A 22,630-nucleotide genomic window follows, 5' to 3' on the forward strand; every position below is an offset into this window, starting at 1 on the left:
TATATTTTTTTTTTGCATTGGTGGGCGTGCTTCCAAAGAAACCACTGGATACATTTTTATCTTCTGGGACTGTGATATTTTCTTGTAAATGAAGAATATGCTAGAAACTGTTTGTCAGGCATGAAAAACAAGGTTCACACAGTTAAGCTGATTTACTGCAAAAATATCTGTGTACAAAAATTTCAACTAACTGATGTGCACCTGGTTAGAGTTATATAAGGGTCAAAAGAGTTTCGAAGGAGATTTGGAACTTCGTTTGTGGCTACATAGGGATTGTAGGCTGATCCCTCTTTTAACTCCGCCTCCAAGTTCTGCCGTTCCTTCTCCTACATGGTGCTTTGTTTGCAGCATGCCAACTTCCCATGTATTCCTGTATCATTAAAAGAATCTAACCAAAAAGAGTCCAGAGTTGATGAAAATACCTAAGATCTTATTTATGTTTGATCATAGAGGGAAATGGGCAGCATATAAATTAAATAAATGACATATTGTTTGCCTTGAAGACCACAAAAGGATTTTCTTTAATTTGAGCATCCTGAAAGGAACTCCAGTGATTCTCAGCAGTCCCTGGAGTGAGAGAAGCTGACCATGCACTGAGCAATCATTTCTTGTTTCTCTATAAGTCAGGACAAGCCATTCTTAGTAAGAGATTCTGATTGAAGAGTGAGGTTTAAGGAGTGGTTTTAGAATTTGAGAGGGGGGGAGGGAGAAAGGGAGAGAAATACAATCAAGTTTGTCAACGTCAACTTCAGGTTTTATCTGTTCATTTATTTAGAGTCCCAGGAGTGATAACCGGGTCTTGAGGGAGTTCCGGATTATCATGGATGGAGCTAATCTAATAATTGAGAGAAATAATGTTTCATAAGGGTTAGGATTAGGGTTTACAGTTAGGATTAGACCACGGCAGGGAAGATAGGTCCCTAACGGATGGTACCCATAAGCCATTTCCTTCTTATACCAGCATTGAGATCTTAGTACAAGCTAACTGCTAATAAGAGCCAAATAAAAGCAGAATGAGCCATAAAAGAGGAAGAAAAACGTTCTTCATCAAAGCTGAATAATAACAATCTGTTCTGATCCCCCCTTCTCCGTCCAGGAACGAAAGCCCAAAATAAACAAATAGATAAACTCTCTGGCAGCAATTACTACAAACCTAGGCAATGCAAACAAGCTTCTCACAGCAAACCACTTATCCAAATTGGTTTCTCTGAATCATGAACATGAACGAGAACGTGAACGTTGACTCCTGCAACCAGGGCGTGGCACAAACAGTTCCCTTTATACTCAGGAGAGGATCCCAATGAGCAACAGCTGCTCGCAATCATCTCCTGTAAATACTCAGTTGTTCCTTCCGTCGAGTAACCCTTCGACAGGGTGCATCCTGCAACAACTCACAAGTGTTTCCCTGAACACTCCCAATCCAAGGCTCCGCCGCCACCTGGTGGCCAACCAGTCTCTCCTCGCCCTGCTCAGAGTTGACACCCTGTCCATGGTCCTCCTCTGAGACCGACTCATAAGCCCCCTCGCTGTCGGAGTCTGGCGGCAGCTATAACGGCTCCTGCCGGGCCACAACACAATCTCTCTATATAAATGGTTGTGTGTGTGTGTTCCAGCATAACCCTGGAACACCTGGAACAATTTTAACCAAACTTGGTATACAGATGACTTACTCTCTGGAAACAAATACTGTGGTGGGGGTAAGACACCCCTAACACCCCTCGGAGTGTGTGTTCTGTTAATCTACAGCCTGTTATTCCTTAAAATGGCTTCTACTGTACAGCACAGTGGAGTTGCCATGGTAACGGCTTCATAGTACTCCACAAGAGGGCTTCTTCTGGTAAGGGGGAAAATCCAACATTAGAAATTACGTTTGGTCTGGCATTTCCCCCCCTATAAATAAATACCTGGACAAACCAGATTATCAGCTAGTTGACAATATACTGCAGATTCTGAAGTATCATAATTTCAATTTCTCCCTGACAGGATTGCCATCTGAACCTATAAGGGAGAAAAAACAGAAATTAATATATTATAGTAAGTCAGTTTAGAGGGATTTCAGTGAGACTTCACTAAAATTTTGAACAAAATCCATCATTTTTTGTTTTTTCTTGCACTGTTCTACACTGATGATCATAATGCACACAGTATTAACTTTAATAACTTTTTATACTGCAGTACAACTGAGAAACATTAACTACTGTTTAAAAATTAAAACATATTTACTAGCTAGCCAAGGATGTCTGAGTTGATGCACAAAAATGCTGAATGGCTGCATAAATCAAATTACTACTGCATAAACGTAAATGCTCTTAGTAAAATGAATGAGGGTGACTTAGTCTTAGCCAGTGACAAAGCACTGATATATATTCAACTTTTCTTGGTAACAATCAGCATTAATTGTAAAGGTGTAATGGTGTGGATGTCCATTTTAAAATAATATATAGTAGTACTTAACTCTTCTGAATTTTAAACTCAGAGCATCTCATTTACATTTCAGCTCAGATAAAATAGATTATAAGAGGAGAATATTGTGTGAATTGAACAAACTAAAACCTTAACACATTAGATATGGAAATGGCCTTTTTTTTTTTTGTAAATGAAAAGACTTGTTGCATTTCTCAGGCCATTCAATCAAGCTTTTGTTTTGGCTAGTCCTTACAAAATGTATTTTTTGTACTAGTATGTTGAATGTTATGTGTTCAAGAGACAAAACTACCCAGATGTCCCTGCATGATTATAAAACTTCTGGTCAAATTTCTACAGCTCCTGAGTCCTTTTGATTTTTATAATGTTTTTATAATGGAGAGATCGTTGAGTATATTAGTTTCTAGAGCTATGCAATGCTTTGGATTCTGTTCCAAAAGGGCACTTCAGAGTGCATAATGGTTTAAATGCAGCACCTGCCTGCAACCATTTAAAGCAGCCAAGTCTTTATCTAGCAGCAAGAAAGGCTGAGCCTCTACCTAGGGTAGCATCAGAGGGGCAGCTCTGCTTTAAAGAATGGCAGACAGGTGCGATGCTTGCTTGGATTCTGATGTATCTTTTAAAAATCAAATGGGAAATGTTGTCCAGTTCTCTAGATTTTCAGGATATCTACTTTCGTTTTGTTGCTGTTGTGGTTTTTTTTTTTCCTGCTGCAACTGCACCTGTCACTTTTCCTCCCTGCTTTTCTCTGTGATTTTCTTTCTTTCTTTATTCTTAAGCCTTTTCAGTAAATGAACTTTTCAAGGAAGCGCTAATATATTTTCAGAATATCTTTCTTCTTTGTTATTATTTTCCCCTTTTGTAGGGATTTTCCATGCAAGGACAATACAGTGGAATATCTCAAGCTGAGGTGAGTCCAGCTGGCAATCTATATTTAAACTCCAGGTCTTCCCCTCTGTGGTCCTCACATCTTGTTTTTGGTCTCTGGACTTGACCCATCCTATGCTTCTTTTCTTGAAAAGATTATAGAAGCATCATCTTTCCAACCAGGTGTTTCAAGCATATTGGCCTCTCTGTAGTGTCTGGAGATCACAGACAGATCTTGGGGGCTCCGTATTGTGGTCAGATATTAAAGGCTGTTGCTGAATTTACAAAAACAGACAAAAGCACTTAGAATGATTCAGTTTTAACCAGTCGGTGAATATTGACCTTAAGGAAAACCTGTCTTTCTGTCCTTAGTGGTAACTCTGTTTAACTGGATGGAGACGATCCTTTGGCTATGGCCAAAACCTAATTTAAAGTTGGCATGAACCATAGTGAAAAAGAGCCTCTGTTGTTGTTATAAGCTCAAGATTGCTTCATAAAAGATATCTTCATACAGTTTACTACCCCAGACTTATTTGAAACAGTAATACAAACACAGTGTTCGATAGAGTTTCATTTCACATACAGATGAAATGAAACACAAGTTTTTTCAGCCATGATAAAATCTTCAGCTTTGAGAGACCCTTCAAGATACTTAGAATTGACGATTATTTATATTTTAAGGTTATCTGGTTTTTTTCCTCTTCCTGTTGTGCAGGTGACAAAGTTGCAGCAGCTTTCGGGACATCCTGTCTCATTTTCATCCTTGGCACAAACTCCATCTCTAGTTGCAGGTAAGAGAGTTAGTGTAAGAGTTCTGAGGTTAGATAAGGCTATATAATTTTTGATGATCTCAGATTCTTAATTATAGTTTAAAGTTTTTGCAACTATACTTTTTTGCAGAGAGAGTAGACAGAAACATATTTACAAACAAACCTAATTACCCTGTTTTCCCCAAAATAAGATCTCCCCAGATAATAAACTCAATTTGGCTTTTGAGCACATGTGCTAAAATAATCCCTTCCCCAAATATAATCCCTCCCCGAAAATATTGCAATACAGCAGCAGCCATGAGGTGACCACGCTTGCCGTATCCTGCACCTCAAGAATAATAAGACCGCCCTGAAAATAAGGCCAAGCGCTTATTTCAGGGGTCAAAAGAAAATAAGACCCTTTCTTATTTGCAGGGAAAAATGGTAGTAATAATTTTTAAGAAATGTCACTACAACATTATAATGTGAACAAATAAAACATTACATTCCAAAGAAAAATATGTGTCTTTTATTGAAATGTAAACAGTATTTTTATTAGAGTTACAGATAAACTTATGGAGTCATTCTTTCATGCCATACCTTTGAATTGCATAAAATAGGCACAAAAATGCATCTGCATTAAAATGATTTTTACAGATCAGGCAGAGGATTGGCAAGAGATATGATATTGGTATTGGTAACTGATATGAAATCTAATGAATTGTTAAGGATTTACTGTATTTGGGATATAAATGCTAAAAGAAGAAAGCAAAAGAATTGTGGAAAGCACAATTGAGAGCCTCTGTCAAGACATTTATATTTCTAGCCTGTGATTTTATAGCAACCTGCCTCAATCTCCCATTCTCTCAAGTGTGAGCATTATCCCAAGTTAGCAAGGGCTGGATGAGTATTATGGAAGTTGTGGTCCAGCATTCATGCCGGAGGATGCCAGATTAGTAAGGCTATCTTTCATGGAAAAATAAAACAATGTAAGGAATAATAATAAAAAAATAATTATTAGGGAAACTTGAGTCAGAGACATAAATAGGAAATATGTCTGTAAAAGTACACGATTGGTGTGGTAGCTTTATTGGGGTAATGATAATGGATTTTTTAATGTGCACCTCAATTTTATAATCTCCAGGACAGTCACCCACTTATTAAGATGCTTACAGAGCCCAATTGTAGAGCACTTGGGTCATTCTCAGTCTGCTTGAAAAACTGTAATTGATTGCGCCAAACACAGACATCTGGATTACATCATCTACAGCAGGACAGGAAAGAAATATGGCCAGAGAGGGAGGGAGAAAGCTGTTAGTCCAATTTCCAAAGTGGTTCTCATCTTCTAGAACAATTGGTGACTATTTCCTAAGCACTGACCAGAATCCTAATTCATAATAAGTCCTGGTATATTGAATAAATTGCAGTACACTGAGTTCATACATAACCAAAGAAGAACCTGTAGCTTACAGAGAACAATTATTGCACTCACAAAAACAGTAGAAGCCACATCACAGCTTAGCATCGTTTAAATCCAGATGTAAAAATAAGTTCTAGAGCACCATCAGTCAGTTAAAGAAGAATATTTTGAAACTCACCTTACTAGCCAACAGTATTTTTGTTTTTATTAACTCTTTATTTTCAATATATCCATCATTATAGCAATTTTCAGATTAGAATGCAGAAGAGAGGAATAAAGGAAATCAGCTCAAGGGGCCAAGCATACACTCTTTCTCAATGTCTCCCATTTTCTTTCTCTAAATAACACACACACACACACACACACACACACACACACACACACACACACACACGAGTGGGGGGTGAAGGAATAAGTGATTTTGAATAGGCCTTTGTATGTCTTGGGCACTACTTGAAACTTTGCCTGGATACAGATCAGCAACCTGTGTAGCTGTTGTAAAGATGAGATCTCTTGCTATCTATAGCAAATCTTGAAAAGCAGCTTTGTGGCAGCAGTCAGAACCAGCAGATCAGCAACTGATTTTGAGCAGTTTTCAAACGCAGCCCCATACCAAGCACATTGCAGGAATCCAAGTGAGGCATAACGAAGGCATGTAGCACTCTGGCTGGATCTGATATTGCTGAACATAGTTTTAGCATCTTTGTTCTTATCACAGAGAAGCCATTAAGCAAAGAACAAAGCAACAGCTTGCACAATATCCTTTGATTTTGTCCTAATGTAAAAGCCTATGCACAGGACCGGAAGCCACCATCCACAAAAACATAACAAAATAGACTCGCTCCGTGTGGCAAAGGAGTGAGACAAAATTTTCCCCTTATTTTCTTTTTAATCTACATCCTGAATATATATTGAGGGAAACTAGATTAGAAAAAGATGAGTGTGGTTTTAGAACTGGAGGAAGAAACATCAATAGCCTTAGCTATTCTGATGACGCGACATTACACGAACAGCTGAAAATGGAAATGATTTCATTGCACAGCAGTTTTTCCTGTGACACTTTATGGAAATGAAATCTTAACAACAATTGTACAGATTGCTGATCTGTATCTAGGGCAAAATTTCAAGTAGTTTGAAGAAGCAGGCTAGAAAGAGTATTGATATTTTAAGTTTTTTGACCATCCAACAGTGATGTTGGATGGCCAAAAAACCCGATCATGGATCATAGAACAAATCCAGCCATGGTTCATATTAAAGAGAAAAATGCCCAGGCTCACATAATCGTATTTTAGACATATCTGGAGCTCTCTCGAGAAGTCTGTAAATTGGGAAAAAAGCGAAATGAAACAGAAGAAGACAACCAGGTATATGAACTCAATTACAGAAGCAGTGGGTGCTAGCACTGTTATAAGATTTGAAGGAGGGATCATCCTGGAGAAGGTCCATCTGTGTGGTCGCTCAGAGTCAACATTGAATTGATGGATTCAGTTATTCCAAGAATAATTAGGAGTTGCTGAACATCTGGATGAAGCTACAAGTCCAAAGTTGAAATCTCTCCTAATAGAAGGAGCTCAGATAAACAATGCAAAAGAAGCCTTCTTTTGGGTTTTGTTTATTCATTCATTGAACTTGGCTTATCCAAGTAGTCCCTGTAAAAATGTAGCAAAAATCCATGCAATTGAACCAAAGCTCTTAACCATCTGAATAAGGACAAGGATTGTTTCTTATGTTGACAAAAGAGTATCTGTAGCCAATGGGGTCTGCATCGAGCAGGAAGAGGCAGGGATAGGCTGGAATTCCACCGGGACTATCTAAAATTAGTCCTGTGTAATGTGACCTAAGTGAAATGGCATAAAACAAAAGCCTCTTCTTGGAGCTGCTGATTGCTTTGCAAGAGCTGGGAAGCCATCCAATCCTTTTTGTGTCCTCCCTGCTCTTTGTAACTAGGGTGCCTAGAAAGGGTCTTTAAGATGCTAACGTTTCAGTTCTAGCTTATTCTAGGGAAGGCAGGATTATGAAATACCCATTCAAGGAGTAATCAGGGGGGTAGCCAAAGGGCCCCAGTAATTCCATGTCTTCTTTCTCTCTTTCTCCATAGGCCTGGATGCAAACTCTCAGAATAGCTCTCAGGAGTTTCTAGTTCCCAATGATGTAAGTCAGACTTTGATGTGAGCTGCCTACTCTGCTGGGTTAATGCTGTGGTTTGGTTTGGTCTTTTGTTTGCTCTGCTGTAATTGTACCCACTTCCGTTCCTCCCATTTCACATCAGTATAAAAGCTCATTGGGCATAAATCCAGACCCTTTTTCATTCCTTTCCTCTGCTCCTGTTCATCAAGGTCTGTAGAGAGGGACTCCATTCTGATAAAAGCAGAAATCTGCTCCCCAGCCAAATCTTTCCCAACAAAGGGCCAGGTTTTGCCAAGCAACTATGTCAGAATCAAAAATCCGAATTCTTTTCTTGTTGCCATTGAGAAAGTTGCCTTATGGCAGGCCCAGCTATTTTTTTTTCAACTGGACCAATACTGTTTACTCCAATGGATAGCAATTTTGCAGAGTCTTGGATAGAGAAAGGGCTTTGACTTCATCTGTTTTTTTGACCTAGAGAAGCCAGTTAATGATTTGGAAATCGTCTTCTCGGGAACCTTGTGTTCTACCACAGAACTCTGGTCTTTGAGGGATATACTTAGGTAGCAAACAGCTTTTAAAAATAGAATTAATATGCTAGCCATCTACAGCAAGTACAGGAAACTTTTTTTTAATTCAAGACAATGCTGTTTTTAAATGTAATTATTTTTAGCTTTTAAGACTTGCAAAAAGTGTGGCAGGATACAGTAATTTCATTAGACTTTGGAAGACTTGAAAATTCAAGATCTTTTTTTAAAAAATTGGCATTGTGTGGCTTGTTCGTTTTAAGATAAAATGGGTTGTCGGACCTTTTAAACATTTAGCATACCTATTTTAAGAAATTAGTTTTGTCCAGAGTTCTTGAGAGGCAATGCACCGCCTAGAGTTCAGGGATAATATGCTCTCAACATAAAATATTCATTGACAAATGCATTACAGCAGTGATCCTTAGACTATGGTCCATATTGTCACAAGGCCCACACAAAGGGTTGAAGAAATGTTATGATTTAAATCTTGAGTTAAGTCTTGATTGTCTAGGGCTACAAAAGGTATTTAAAGGAGGTCCGTGGTGAAGAAAAGGTTGAGAACCACTGGAGTACGATACTGCAATTTATTTTTACCAGTTCCAGCTTCTGGGTAGTAAAGAAGGTAAATTGAAGGACAAACTCATGTAGTGTCCATTACAGGTGTCTCGATGAGCAGTGTCACCAGTTCTTGTGGCAAAATTCTGTTTCAGACAGGGTTGCAAATAGCATGTCTGTCAACAACGGGGGAAAATCCCCAAGTTACAGCCTCAACCAGCTCACCCACCATATGATGAGAATCCTGAAGGATCCCAGATTGTAGCCCCACTCATTCAGGAGTAATATTTCCTGTCCAAGAGAAAACACGGAGTCTGATTCATGAACATCTCTATTTTGCTTGGATTCAGGTCTCGCCTACTCTATTCCACCCAGACTCTTACAGTCTTCAGATATGAGGGCAAAGCATCTGTAGCATAGCCCAGTATAGTAATACAAAGAAGACTGGACTACTGCAACGTGCTCTACATGGGGCAGCCCTTGAAGAGCATTCGGCGACTTCAGCTTGTCCAGAATGCAGCCGCATGAGCGATCGTGGGTGCACCTCGGTTCACCCACGTAACACCTATCCTCCGCGAGCTGCACTGGCTGCCTATTGGTCTCCGGATACGCTTCAAGGCGCTAGTCGTCACTTATAAAGCCCTTCATGGTATTGGACCTGGGTACTTGAGAGACCGCCTGCTGCCAATTACCTCCACTAGACCGATTAGATCCCACAGATTAGGCCTCCTCCGAATTCCATCCGCCGGCCAGTGTCGACTGGCGACTACCCGGAGGAGAGCCTTCTCTGTGGCTGCTCCGACCCTCTGGAACGAACTCCCCGTGGAGATTCGAACCCTCACCACCCTCCAGGCCTTCCGCAAAGCCCTTAAAACCTGGCTGTTCAGACAGGCCTGGGGCTAAAGAACTATTGCCCCCGTCTCGAATTGGTATGACTGTTGTGTATTTTAAATTATGTATTGTTTTTGTGTCGTTTTAATTTTCTGTTTGTATCCCCCTTCCCTGGTTGAGTCGTGAGCCGCCCTGAGTCCCCTTCGGGGGGAAAAGGGCGGCATATAAATAAAATCAACATTCAACATTCATGTAGATATAAAAAGAGGGAAGGGAAGGGAAGGGAAGGAGGACAAGCCCTTTAGTATCTCACAGGACAGTAGCCACTGGGGTAACTCTTCATTATATCTGCCAAATGGAACCACTGTGAAATGGTGCTTCCAACCCTCCACTCCTCACAAACAGTCTGGAAGAACACCTTGATCTCAAAGGCCTCTAGGAGGAGGAGGAGACTAAAAGTAGGGCATTGCACCATCTGGAATCTGACAAAGATAATTAACTGGAGTGACCTGTGCTACCTCTATCCCAGGTCTAAGCACAAAGACTATGGTGTTATTTATAATTCTGCTAAGACAAAGAAGCAGGTGGAAAGCCAATTCCTAAGCTTAGTAATGCTTAAAAAGTCCAAGCTTCATCACGCTACCTAAGACAAATGTTTTAAAGAATAATGCAATCTATACCAAGGTGGCCATCCCAGGGAGGAAGGTTCGAAATCACAATTTGAGTTTTAATACTAATTGTGCTGCTGCATCTTTCATGGCAGCCTGACATGGAAACGTGTAACTTAATCGTTTGTACCATGAAGGGATTATCTAGAAACAATCAGACATTAAAGGAATTACAGTTTGTTTTGCATCCGCAGTTACTTGAGTCTGATCAGCATTTGGCTTTTTCCTTTTGTCACAAGGTTCAGTTGTCACTGCGGTTTGTAAAGGAATGTAGAGATGATTTTGGAAAGGAGTAAGTGCTGAGGGGAATGAAACCACAACTCAATCCTGAGAAAGTGAGAAAGGATCTCAAAATAGTCCTGTCTTGATTCTGTTTCGTGTTAGAGAGGGCAGAGAGGAAGTCTTGTAGACTTTCATGATTCTGTTATTATATCCTACTACAGTAACATAGCATTCCTAGAATCTTTGTGGGGCCCGTTTCCTGTCCTGTCCTACCTCACAGGGCTAGCAGGAGACAGCAAGGCACAGTAATCACACAGGAAAGTCTTAAGAGAGAGGGATGGAAAATATGCATTTTAAACCCACTTTCCCCCCAACTTCAGGAGCCTCACACTCACTCCTCTCTGGGAGCAAAAGCCAGAATATCAAGCTAAAAGAAGAATGTGCCAGTTGCTCACCCACACAGCCAACCCAGCTGCAAGCCTGCTCTGCAGATACCGGCAGATACTGTTGGGGAAACTGAAGACTTTATTCAGTCATTTTTGAAGGCAGGAAGCATGTGGGTAGTAAGCAACATTGACCTTTACATAGCGCCCCAATTTTACATGCAGAAGGAAAAGAAGGATGGAATATTTTCTTTAAAGAGAAAGTCTTACAAAACAAGATGCACTGCTTTATTATTATTGTAGGTCAGTTCCTGCCACAGTCTGGTAGAAACCTGAACTGCATGACTTAATTCTTTTTTTTACCTTTCCCATCCAGTCTCTCGCTTGTTTAATAGAAGGTGGTTCAGTCCAACAAATCTTTGCAGCTAAATTGCTTAAACAGCGCAATCTTGGGGACCCACTCAGCTACAAACAGGATTGATGCTATCCTTTACTAACATCTGAGTTGGAATCCATGACTCCCAGAAAAGGACAGTATCCCTGGCATGATGAATCTGGCCACTTCTATATTAGATCTATGGGCCTCCTGGCTGGTGATGGCCATGCAGTGATGTGCCATTGGTCAGTGTGGTGTGTTTCTTTGAGGGAAGGGTGGCCCTTCCTGCCTTGAACATAGTGTCCTCTCTTCAAAAAGCCTTTGCTGGACCCAACTGTCCTAGGCCACTTTCATCCAGGTTCCAACCTTCCCTGGAAAGAGAATGTTGTGGAGTATGTCGCTAGGTTACATTTTCAGTGGCCCCTGAAAGATTCAGATTGTCTGGACCAATTTCAGTCCGGTTTCAGACCAGGGCATAATATCAAGCTGGTATTAGAATTTGTTGGTAACTTTGATGGAGTTGGAACAAAGGAGCTGTAATCATCCTGGTTCTACTTTAATCTCTTGGCAGCTTTTGATAACATCAATCATGGTGAGACCACCTGCTGCCAATTACCTCCAATAGACCGATCAGATCCCACAGATTAGGCCTCCTCCGAATTCCATCCGCCGGCCAATGCCGACTGGCGACTACCCGGAGGAGAGCCTTCTCTGTGGCTGCTCCGACCCTCTGGAACGAGCTCCCCGTGGAGATTCGAACCCTCACCACCCTCCAGGCCTTCCGCAAAGCCCTAAAAACCTGGCTGTTCCGACAGGCCTGGGGCTAAAGAGTTTTTGCCCCCCTTCTCGAATGGTATGGTTTGTTGTGTGTTTTTAAATTTTGTATTGTTATGTCTTGTCTTTTTTATCCCCCTGTCTGTACCTCCTTCCCTGATTGAATTGTGAGCCGCCCTGAGTCCCCTTCGGGGAAAAGGGCGGCATATAAATGTAATAAATCAAATCAATCAATCAATGGTATCTTTCTGGACTGCCTGAAGGGAGTAGGAGGTGGAGAGTGGTGTTTCCTGTGGTGGTTTTCCTTTCTCTGTGGTTGGGTTCAGTCAGTATTGACAAAGAGGGAGAAATTGAGCCAGAATCCTGGCTCTTAAGCAGGAGGGCTTAAGTTTTGTTGTTCCCACCTCTCCCGATTAGTATCTGCATGAGGCCACATACTGAAGTGATCTGTCAATTTGGGGTCAAATTATGCATCTTGGCTTAGAGGGAGCCAAATGATATTATCAATGTCTAATTCCAGTATGTGAAGGTTGTATGATCCTGGCTTGGAAAGGATGAACTTAGGCTCATCTCTGACAAGATTGAGTAGCTGTGAATGTTTGCACCTCCTGAGTTTGGAGAGGTTTCATTTTTGGTCCCAAATAGGATTGTACTCCCCTCTCAAGGACTGATACAAAATTTGGAGTCTTCTTGAATTCATAGCTTTTGCAACAACTGGAAGTTGTAGCCAGAAAACTTTGACATAATTTATCTAGTGTTCTACTTTGTAGCCATACTTAGACTGGGAGGTGTTAAGGTAGGCACTCATGTTTTTTATCACCTTATGAACTCCACATCATTGTAGATGAAGCTGCTCTTGAAGCTGTAGCTTGTCCAGAATGCAACAGTGTGAGCAATCTGGGGTGCCATGATATGTCCCTATAGTAACCTTTACATGAGCTAAAATGATAGCTCCACATCAGTGGTGGGATTCAAAAATTTTTACTACCGGTTCTGTGGGCGTGGCTTGGTGGGCTTGGCAGGGGACAGATACTGTAAACTCTCCATTCTCTCCCCACTCTAGAGGAAGGAAGCTGTAAAATCCCCATTTCCTCCCGATCAGCTGGGACTCGGGAGGCAAAGAATAGATGGGGGCAGGGCCAGTCAAAGGTGGTATTTACTGGTTCTCTGAATTACTCAAAATTTCCGCTACCGGTTCTCCAGAACTGGTTAGAACCTGCCGCATACCACCTCTGCTCCACATGCAGTTTGGGTGTGGTTATCATGTATGAAGTGCAGAGGTGGGTTCCTACCAGTTCGCACCTATTTGGTAGAACCGGTTCATCAAATCTACCGAACCGGTTAGAAGAGGTTCCACCAGTGGACCCGGAAAGCAGGCCACACCTACAGAAGAGGTTCCAAAATTTTTTGAAACCCACCACTGGTCCTTGGATATGATTATTCTACACTATCATGCTCATATTTATTAAACTCAGTGCCTCTGTGAAAGGTAAGGATGACTACTGCATTTGTGGTGCAATCAGAACATTGCGTGTGTTGAAGTTGTTTTAATGCAAACCAAAGATGCCTTTTAAAAAACAACTTTACATCATATTCTTATGCATGCCAGTGCTGTTTGTGAGGTAATTTAAGGTGGTTCTGACAAGTGTTGTCGGCGTCTTCATATCCGGTCACATGGGCAGCAAGCCATTCCCATCTGGTCACATGGGCGGCAAGCCACTCCCACAAAGGAGGCCACACCACAGAGTAGGTTCGAACAATTTTTGAAACCCACCACTGATGAAGTGCTTCATGACTTAGGACCTAGTTATCTGAGGAACCATCTATCTCCAGTAGTCTGCCATATTCTGTAGATATTTAATAAATAATTGATTAAATAATCACCCAGTTAGACCCAAAAGCAGGCCTCTGTCACACAACTGCCCTCTGGAACACAATTTCCTTCCAGATTTATACAGCTCCATCCTGGCCTTATAAAATCCCATAAAATCTGACTCTATCCTTAGGCCTCAGGCTAGATTGGATGATAGCCTCCTTTTTGCTGTTTCGATCTGTGGAACATCTGTTTCTGAATGTTACTTTTCTTTTTGGCAAGGTATTTCGTTTTAGTGCTGTATCCCGTTTGTGACAGATTGGGATGCCCTACCAGTTCCATAACTTAAATAAGGCATTACTGCATTTATTTGTATCTTGGGGGGGGGGGGTGTTTGCCTAAAAAGTAAACATTACTGTAAATAAGGCACCGGCAGTCCCCGGTTTCTCACTGCAATAAATCTATCACTTAATGATTCAGTATTCTCCATGCGACTTAGTTCAGTTGTTTTCTTGATATCACTAGACAACATCGCTAGGGCTTGCTGCCTTAGGAGAGTGAGGAAAATCCCCAGGGACGACTCCCACCCTGGTCTGCCCTTCTTTATTCTCCTACCATCTGGAAGGAGATATAGAAGCATAGGCAGCTGCATAAACAGGCTGAAGAACAGTTTTTATACATGGGCTGTCAGACTGCTAAACGAAACATAACTCTACAACAATATAGTACAATTGACGTGCAATAAGTTCACATGGTGGAATAGGACTGGGTGTTTGTTAGTAGGATTCACTGGGCTAGGGATTTTTTGTCTTTCACTGTGAGTTGTATTGTGTTGGGGGGTGCACAAAGGGAGGCTCATTGTACACATGTTGTACTCTGACAATAAAGGTTTGAATTTTGGGGGGATGAACTTCCTCGCACCCTTCCCTCCTAAAGGCGATTTTTCTTTGTTCCCCTTAGCTGATTGGCTGCATCATTGGCCGCCAGGGAAGCAAGATCAGTGAGATTCGGCAAATGTCGGGAGCGCACATCAAGATCGGGAATCAGACGGAGGGTTCTTCTGAACGTCATGTGACCATCACAGGCACACCAGTCAGCATCACTTTGGCTCAGTACCTCATCACAGCCTGGTAAGAGCCAGTACAGCCTCTGGGGGAGATGAGGCAGGGAGGAGACCCCATGGTCACAGGTGTATGCAGGTATTGCTGTGGCTTCCTCCTCCTCCTGTGTCTAAGCCCTGGGACTTATAGATGGATAGCTTTGCAGGAACCGAAAGGCAACCCTTGGTTATGGTGGGTGAGTTGTCAGTTTGCAACCATTCTGCCTTTTATTTAATAAACAGGAATGTTAAACGGTTAACATCCTACCGCACCCCCCACAAGGAGGGGGGTGTCAATAGTTTTGCACACTGTCTCTCCAGCCTAGATGACAGCCTCCAATCTTTGAGTTTCTCATGAGCCAGCCTAAGACTATTATCATTAACTATAGTATTTGGGGCAGCTGCCTCTGTTTTCCCCTTCAAATTCCCCTTGCAGCTGCAAGTACCGATGCGGCCTTCAGTTCCGTTCAGAAAGGACTCTTGTTTTCAGTGTGGAATAACTGCCTATTATCCACAAAACGACAGCACTTGAATGGAATACATGAAAGGGTATTTGCCATGGTGTATCACAATCTGGCACTTGAGATGCTTTAAGATTTGGAGCAGGAAGTAACTGTTGCTCTCCTTTTGTGCATCATGGCCACTGGGGTACAGGCTGGTAGGACATGGCCTGCTTTTTGGAGGATGCGCTTTCCTGTTTATACAGTCAGTTTTCTGATGGAAATCATCCTGGCACTTATTTTACATACTAATATATTTACATATTCAAAACCAAAGTAAGCTAAATTTTATCACCGCTGCTGCTCACCGCCTTCATCCTGGACAGGGAAATTGGTTTCAGGGTGCAAAATTCAGATACTGATTCAAGCCATTGGTCATGCATCCAAGACACGTGAGTGCCTGAAATACCTTGGGATGTCTTGATTATATAAACAGGAGCTGCTAACGGGTATAAGATAACTTATCCTCCCCATAACCAGCTCTGAACACTGGTCGAGGAAATAAGCTCCTCTTAATCACAGTAAAGATTCCTTACCGTCAACGTATGATCATAGTCCTAGGGGGATTCTGGAGAAAAAGATCTTATCCGGATGCTGAAATGCTTCAGAGCACCTTGTTCACTATTTCCAGTCTGTGTGTGTGTGTGTGTGTGTGTACCTATTCTGTTGCACATGTCATTATGCATGCCAGTAAAAACACGTCTTTCTGTGAATGCATATCCATATCCATAACCATACTGTTATATATGTATTAAGCAAACTATACATATTAACCCATACCTATGCATATTATGCTGTGTGCAAGCTTGTTCCAGCACACATTGGTACATATACTTCCAAGTATATGTCCACAGATGTCTGCATTTTTATATGTAAATGGGCATGCACGCACAGGTCTCATTCTTTCTCCCTTCTTGTTCTTCAGTTTAGAGACGGCCAAATCTACCTCCCAGACGCCCCCCGTTGACCTCGGCATGACTTTCTCCCAGCCCCTCACCCCTTCGCCAGCCCCAGCGCTGACAGCAGTGGCCGCACCTCCCCCAGCCTTGCTTGGTCCCCCCTATGCCATCTCCCTCTCCAACTTCATCGGCTTGAAACCCATTCCCTTCTTGACACTGCCCCCTTCCTCAGCCACGGGGCACAATGGCAACCTTGCCACCTACACGACCAAGATCTCCACAGCCAATGCAAGCAAGAAGGGTGAGAGACAGAAGTTCTCCCCATACTGAAGCAGGAAGGTGGGCTGTGGGGCAGGGAGGGGAAAATTTGGGTGGGCCCTCCCATGCTTCATGAGATGGCATCAACATCAGGCCACTCCAAAATGAGGTTACATGGGGGAAGACTAAGTATGATGTGAGAGGCAAATCAATTGTATTGGAAAGTAAGGAGATGAGAGAGAATATAATCTCAGCAGCTGTTGAGAGCAGTGCTGACTAAGAGTCAAGAGAGAGAACTGGTTCTTCTCCATAGTTCCTACTTGATCCTAGCTGAGAAGTCTGTAGTGATTAAGACCATCTAAACTTAAAGTTTCGCCTCCATTGGACAATTACTGCTCCACACTCAAAGTGTTATGATTTTTTTACCTTCCATAAATATATCTGATCTCCTTCAGGAAACAGCTTCTCTCACCATCTGATTTCCTGTTGTGTTGTTAGGAAACCTACCAGTTTACTTAGAGAAAAATTGAATCATACACAAATTCTCTGTTTCAAATTGAAGGCACTGGAGGTCTTGGGAAAGGTCTTAACTCAATTGTGGGAGTAGATGAAGCTTATTTGACCAATGGTAATGATAGAGTACATGCTGTGCCACTGCTATATCTCATGGATGGTTGTTTTCAAGGGGGATACAATGGAGAAAAAAATCTGATCGATAAAGAAGAAGAAGAAGGCATATAGGATTTAAACATGACGGAACATACCAAGAAGCAAACTTTTTGGTTCTCTGTTCTAAGTATTTCTCTCTTGATATGAAACTGCTTATGTATCTCATTCTAACTATATAAGAATCTCAATTTTTTTTAAAAAAAAAACCATGGCTGTTTCTGACAAACACACAGGGTTCTGAATTTTTGCTTCCCCCTAAAAGCTGGCTAGAACAAAAAGCGACCGAAGGAGTAACTTTTACCAGAATAACTTTTGCCCTCTCTTGTTGACAGGGAGTTGCATAGCAGCCATTGGCTTATATTTGGCTTCCCTGCTAAAAACCTGGGCAAAGGCGAATCAGATAGTGTAGTGTATTACTAAATTTGAATCTCCAGCACTGGCTGCCAATTCTACTTAGTCTCAATGGAAGACACCTACTCCAAGGTCTTTTTTATGGCAGATACCTCAGGAAAACTCTTCTTAGCAGGTCATAGAATAGTTATCATGCCATGAACACATCTCTGAATTTATCTTACCCTCATGGGATGTTGTCTCCAATGAGTGCTTACTAATACTGTTCAATCCCTCATTGTTCAGCTCTAAACAGGCTTACTCAGTAATAATTTTTAAAAAAACCCACCATGTTTACTCTAAGCATAGGAAACTGCCACCTAATAGCAAGTCCAACAACCAGCCATCTCTGGTTGTATGTTGTTTCCTGTGCTAGCTGATAGTGGCTCTCCAAAGTATCAGAGAGAGTTTCTTAGCTTTACCTGGAGATGGCAAGGACCTTTTCAATACAGGCTTAAGGAATGAGTACATGCTCCAAAAAGAATCCCCATTATCCCCATTTCCTCTTATCTATTGCTATTGGGAGGGGACTTGTCAATGCATATAAATTCATTTGAGCGAAGAGACAGGAATTGTAATTGACCCTGACCCTTCGGTCTGAGATGTCATCCCAGAGATATACAACCACATTTGCTACATTTGGTAATCGTCTCAATAAATTGAGGTCATGTCTAGCAGGAATTCAGCGTAGCTTGCTCCTGAGTAAATAGTTACAGGTTTGCAATGTACAGAAAATATGCTGCCAAGCCAAGGATTTTACAACCTAACTGGTTATAAACAGTATAGCTTCTCCAAAGTGACTCAGATTGCCGACTCAGGTTGGCATGTTGTATTTCTTTATTCAACTACTACAAGGTTAATAGCAAACTGTTACCTTTATAACAAGGCATTGGATGGAATGTGCTTGTTCAGTGAATCAGGCTAGAAAAGAAACTGAACTTGCCTTTTGCTCTGCCTCTCCTGTGGAACCAACTGACTCTTTAGCAAAGCCCAGGGCTGTGTGTAGTGTCTGCATTCAAGTAAAACGAAGCAAAAATATTTAAAATTCTGCATGCACGCAAACACAATCCTGTGCCATAAAAAGTTCGTTATCTGACCTGTATAGAATATGCAACTATGCATAATACATATCTCCTTTGTGCATGGTAATTTTGGGAGAGGAATGTTTGTTTGTTTGCATTGTACCCAGATTTACAATTCATGGGAGAAGCAAGAAAATCAACCTGCCCCTTTCTAAATAAATGCTAGTTCCCAAGCAGCACATCCTGTAGTATTATTATTATTATTATTATTTTGCTGGATTCCTCCAGGAATCACAGGTTTCACACAGCCCTGATTATGTTGAGCTCACGCAATTGGGTACAATGCCAAAGGTTTTTTTCTAGAGAAAAAAAAAATTAACCAGGATGACAAAAAAAAAAAAAAAACGTTTCAGGATAATTGGGTTTAAGGATATCTGCAGATGCGGAGTGTTGAAAGGCAGTGGCATCTGATGAGATTATTTCATACCCCCAGCATTGCAAATCTACATTTTGGATGGTACAGAAAGGCCACCATGCATGCGTAGTCATTGACTGTATGGTGGTTAAAGGTTTGCCATCGATGAAGAAATGCTGTAGGTTTACCGAGCTAAAGAGATAAAATTCTCAGATGGTGTAAATCAATATGCATCCCAGTATTTTGATTTCAAAAGGAAGGGAAGGATTGGAGCAAAAAAAAAAAAAGCAGTGGGGAGGGGCTATTCTTATAAATCAATCCAACCAGTTGTCCATTTGGCATTATACCCTGGCTGGTACAGATCTCTTTAATTTCCCTCTATCACTTCCTGGCAAAAAGCTCTCATCTTTTCTTGCGGCTCTGAGGAATTTCCCTCCTACCCCATAATCCCCTTTGGCTTATCTTTGGAAATGCTGTACATATAATTCTATATTTTTCCTCCTTTGTAACTTATCATTGATTTAATAAAAATATAAACTTTGTCAACTGAGAATTAATTGTTGTACCTTTGAGTCAGGCAAAACCCAGAAAGCATTAGCTGGCCATTGGAATGATTAATAAAAGGGCAAAAAAAAGAGATTTTGTAATGTTTTATCTAAGAACACAGTGAAAGCTAGCATTGTTCGCTTTTTCTTTTCCCTGGCAGCTGGACTCCTGCCCTTTGACAGCCAGGAAATCAGCAGGTGAAACTTTTCTTGTTGTCTTGAATGCTGGAGAAAATATTGTTGATTAAATTTCCACTTGTCACCGATACTGTGTTCACAGAAGACCTGCAAAAGGGGCAAAGATGCATCTCGATAACATGTAATTAATTCAAAATAACCAGCACACCTTAGTTATGTTTTGATTCGTGGTAAAATAAATCAAGGACTCAAATTCATCAATCATAGAAATTATAAGATCAGGTCTTAATAGCTTAATAGCTAAGCTTTAAAAATCAAGGTTAACCTTCTGTTGCATAACAGGGCTTTCCACAATTCTGGACTCTACGACTTTGTGCCCATAGCATGCTACACCATGATTATGATCTGTTAAATAAAGAATTATTTCTGAGATACATTAAGCCATATACTGTAACTACAATGAATGGCTCTATCTTGTGATCATGGACCTAGATCCATGATATTGTGATTTTTCTAATTTATTTTTTCAGCAATGCAGTAGAGGGATCTATGGAGTTTTTGTCTGTTTTGTAATAGCAATAAGACTTACATACTGCTTCACAATGATTTACGGCCCTCTCAAAGCAGTTTACAGAGTCAGCATATTTCCCCGAACAATCTGGGTCTTCATTTTACCGAGCTCAGAAGGCTGGGTCAACCTTGAGCTGGTGAGAATCGAACTGCTGAACTGCTGGCAGTCAGCAGAAGTAGCTCACAATACTGCAATCTAACCACTGTGCCACCAGGGCTCTTAGTGCCAAGATGGGCAGCTTAATACCAAGAAGGGCAGCTTTTAAATAAAATGTTTGCCACATACTATGGTTTAAGCTTAAAATATTCAGCAAAAATCTACATGGCCATTAGATGGTATTGAAAGGATACACATTTCTCTGTGTTGAAAAGAATAGAATGGATACTCTACAGCCCTTGGTAGTCATCTGCACAGATTGCCATTGGTCCCAAGCTAACTTCCCCTTTAGCTCCAGCAAAAGAATTCATTATGGCAGCATTCCCATTCTCAGTAGCAGCAAGAACCCAGCAGTAGTGACTCCTTTAGTGGATGGAAAGGGGAACATTATGTAGCCATACCTATCCAACATTCTAGTCCCTTTCAGAGCTAGCCACTTAATGTGGTATGCAAAAAAAAAAGTTTAAGGAAACAACCACTTCATGCATTGCATTTTGTTCTTTAAACTTCTCATCTCTCTCTCTTTCAGGAATTCTACAACTCTATATAACCACAACTTTTTCCATCTTCCCCTTTCTCTTAACCTAGCTTTCCTTCATGTATTTATTCTAATGGTAATAAAGTATTAAACCTGGATGCCGCCCATCTGTCAATGACTCTGGGCAGCTCACAACAACGAAACAAGAACAATATCAAATCAATAGGACATTAAAGGTAGAAGTTGGCAAATGTAATGAAGTGAGGGTCTCATTTTCCCTCACCAAAGGCCTGGGTGAAAAGATAGGTCTTCACGGCTCTTCTAAGCAACAGTGGACTAGAATCTACCAGACCTGAAGGGGAAACTTGTTCCAGAGGGCAGGCACTGCTACGGAGAAAGCACACTTCCAGAATCCTGATAAATGACATTGTTCAATCAAAGGAACCTGGAGGGGCACCAGCCTTGCAGGATAGGATCAGCCAGGCAGATTTCATGGGAGGCAGGCAGTCCCTTGAGTATTTATCTAATTTGTATAGCTTCCCATCTCACAAGGAGGTAACTCTGGGTAGGGTACAACAAAACTAAATTTACATTTACATTTTTACATTTTATTAGGATTTATAGGCCGCCCTTCTCCCTGAGGGGACTCAGGGCGGCTTACAATTACAGGGAAAGGGGTGCAATACTAAAAGACAAACAGTAAGTGAACAAAATAAAATAATAAAACACAACTTGCATTCAACAGTCAACACTCGGGCGGGTAAATTGGGAACCTATCCCCAGGCCTGCTGGGAGAGCCAGATCTTAAGGGCCGTGCGGAAGGTCTGGATGGTGGTGAGGGTGCGGATCTCCACGGGGAGATCGTTCCAAAGGGTCGGAGCTGCAACAGAAAAGGCTCTCCTCCGTGTAGTCGCCAGTCGACATTGACTGGCAGATGGGATTCGGAGGAGGCCCAGTCTGTGTGATCTAATCGGTCGGAGGGAGGTAATCGGCAGAAGGCGGTCTCTCAAGTAAATAAGTATCTAAAATCATTATCATTCACATATTTAAACCACAAACTATAAAAGCAGGTAAAACAAGATTAAGAGATGAGGAAAGTTAATAGTAAACGTTCCACCTCATTTATTTATCTGTCCCCTGATATCCCGAGGCCTGCCAGCATAACCAAGTTTTATGGACCTTCAGATGCCTAGAAGTGATGAGGCTATCCTCACTTTAGAGAGTGCGGTAAAATTCCACATGTGGTACCCAGACCAAAAAAAAAAAGAAAGTGCAGTGACCCACCAAATGTAGCTACCATTTCTGTTCGATCTGGTGGCCCGACTGGGAGAAAATTTGGCTGAGGCTGTCCCTCAAATAAGGTGCCATGTAGGGTTTTAAAGGTCAACACCAGGGTCTTGAATTGGAACCAGAAGCAAATTAAGAACCAATATAGCTCTTGCTGCAGAGATGTAATATGTGCTATAGATTATATAACTGTTTGCAGTGCTGCATTTTGCAACAGCTGAACTTTTTCAAATACTTTTCAAGGACAGCCCGATGTAAAGTGAATTGGAATAGTCCAACCAGGCAGTCACCGGGCAAAAATGACTGAGTAGGGTTCTGTTGTGCCCTGCCAGCGGCCAGCAGAGCTGGCAGCAGATTTGGACAGTGAAGAGGTTGGAACCTGGGCCAGTCCTGGAGTCTGAGGAAGGCTCTGATGAGGGCTCTGTGTTGGAGGCAGGGAGGGGACCAGAGCCATACGCCAGTTATCAGAT

General features: G+C 41.6%; 1 protein-coding gene across 4 annotated transcripts in view; it reads left to right on the forward strand.

Annotated features, from left to right (window-relative positions):
* Window positions 1-21,029, forward strand: part of PCBP4 (poly(rC) binding protein 4) — a 51,747-nt gene extending 30,718 nt beyond the window's left edge. For 3 of the 4 annotated variants that reach the window (XM_087709209.1, XM_087709211.1, XM_087709210.1), the window contains exons 9-15: window positions 3,290-3,334; window positions 4,007-4,082; window positions 7,559-7,611; window positions 14,694-14,863; window positions 16,258-16,532; window positions 19,692-19,728; window positions 20,925-21,029. In XM_087709209.1, coding sequence (XP_087565335.1) covers window positions 3,290-3,334; window positions 4,007-4,082; window positions 7,559-7,611; window positions 14,694-14,863; window positions 16,258-16,532; window positions 19,692-19,728; window positions 20,925-21,024 — 756 coding nt within the window. In that variant the 3' untranslated portion in view covers window positions 21,025-21,029. Of the gene's footprint in view, window positions 1-3,289; window positions 3,335-4,006; window positions 4,083-7,558; window positions 7,612-14,693; window positions 14,864-16,257; window positions 19,539-19,691; window positions 19,729-20,924 lie in introns of those variants that run through there. The other variant, XM_087709212.1, reaches the window with a different exon arrangement.
* Window positions 21,030-22,630: the final 1,601 nt, after the last annotated feature.

Source organism: Thamnophis sirtalis, unplaced genomic scaffold, assembly GCF_051295495.1.
Source record: "Thamnophis sirtalis isolate CommonGarterSnake01/CBP01778 unplaced genomic scaffold, rThaSir2_p1.2 scaffold_3, whole genome shotgun sequence".
Lineage (NCBI taxonomy): Eukaryota > Metazoa > Chordata > Lepidosauria > Squamata > Natricidae > Thamnophis > Thamnophis sirtalis.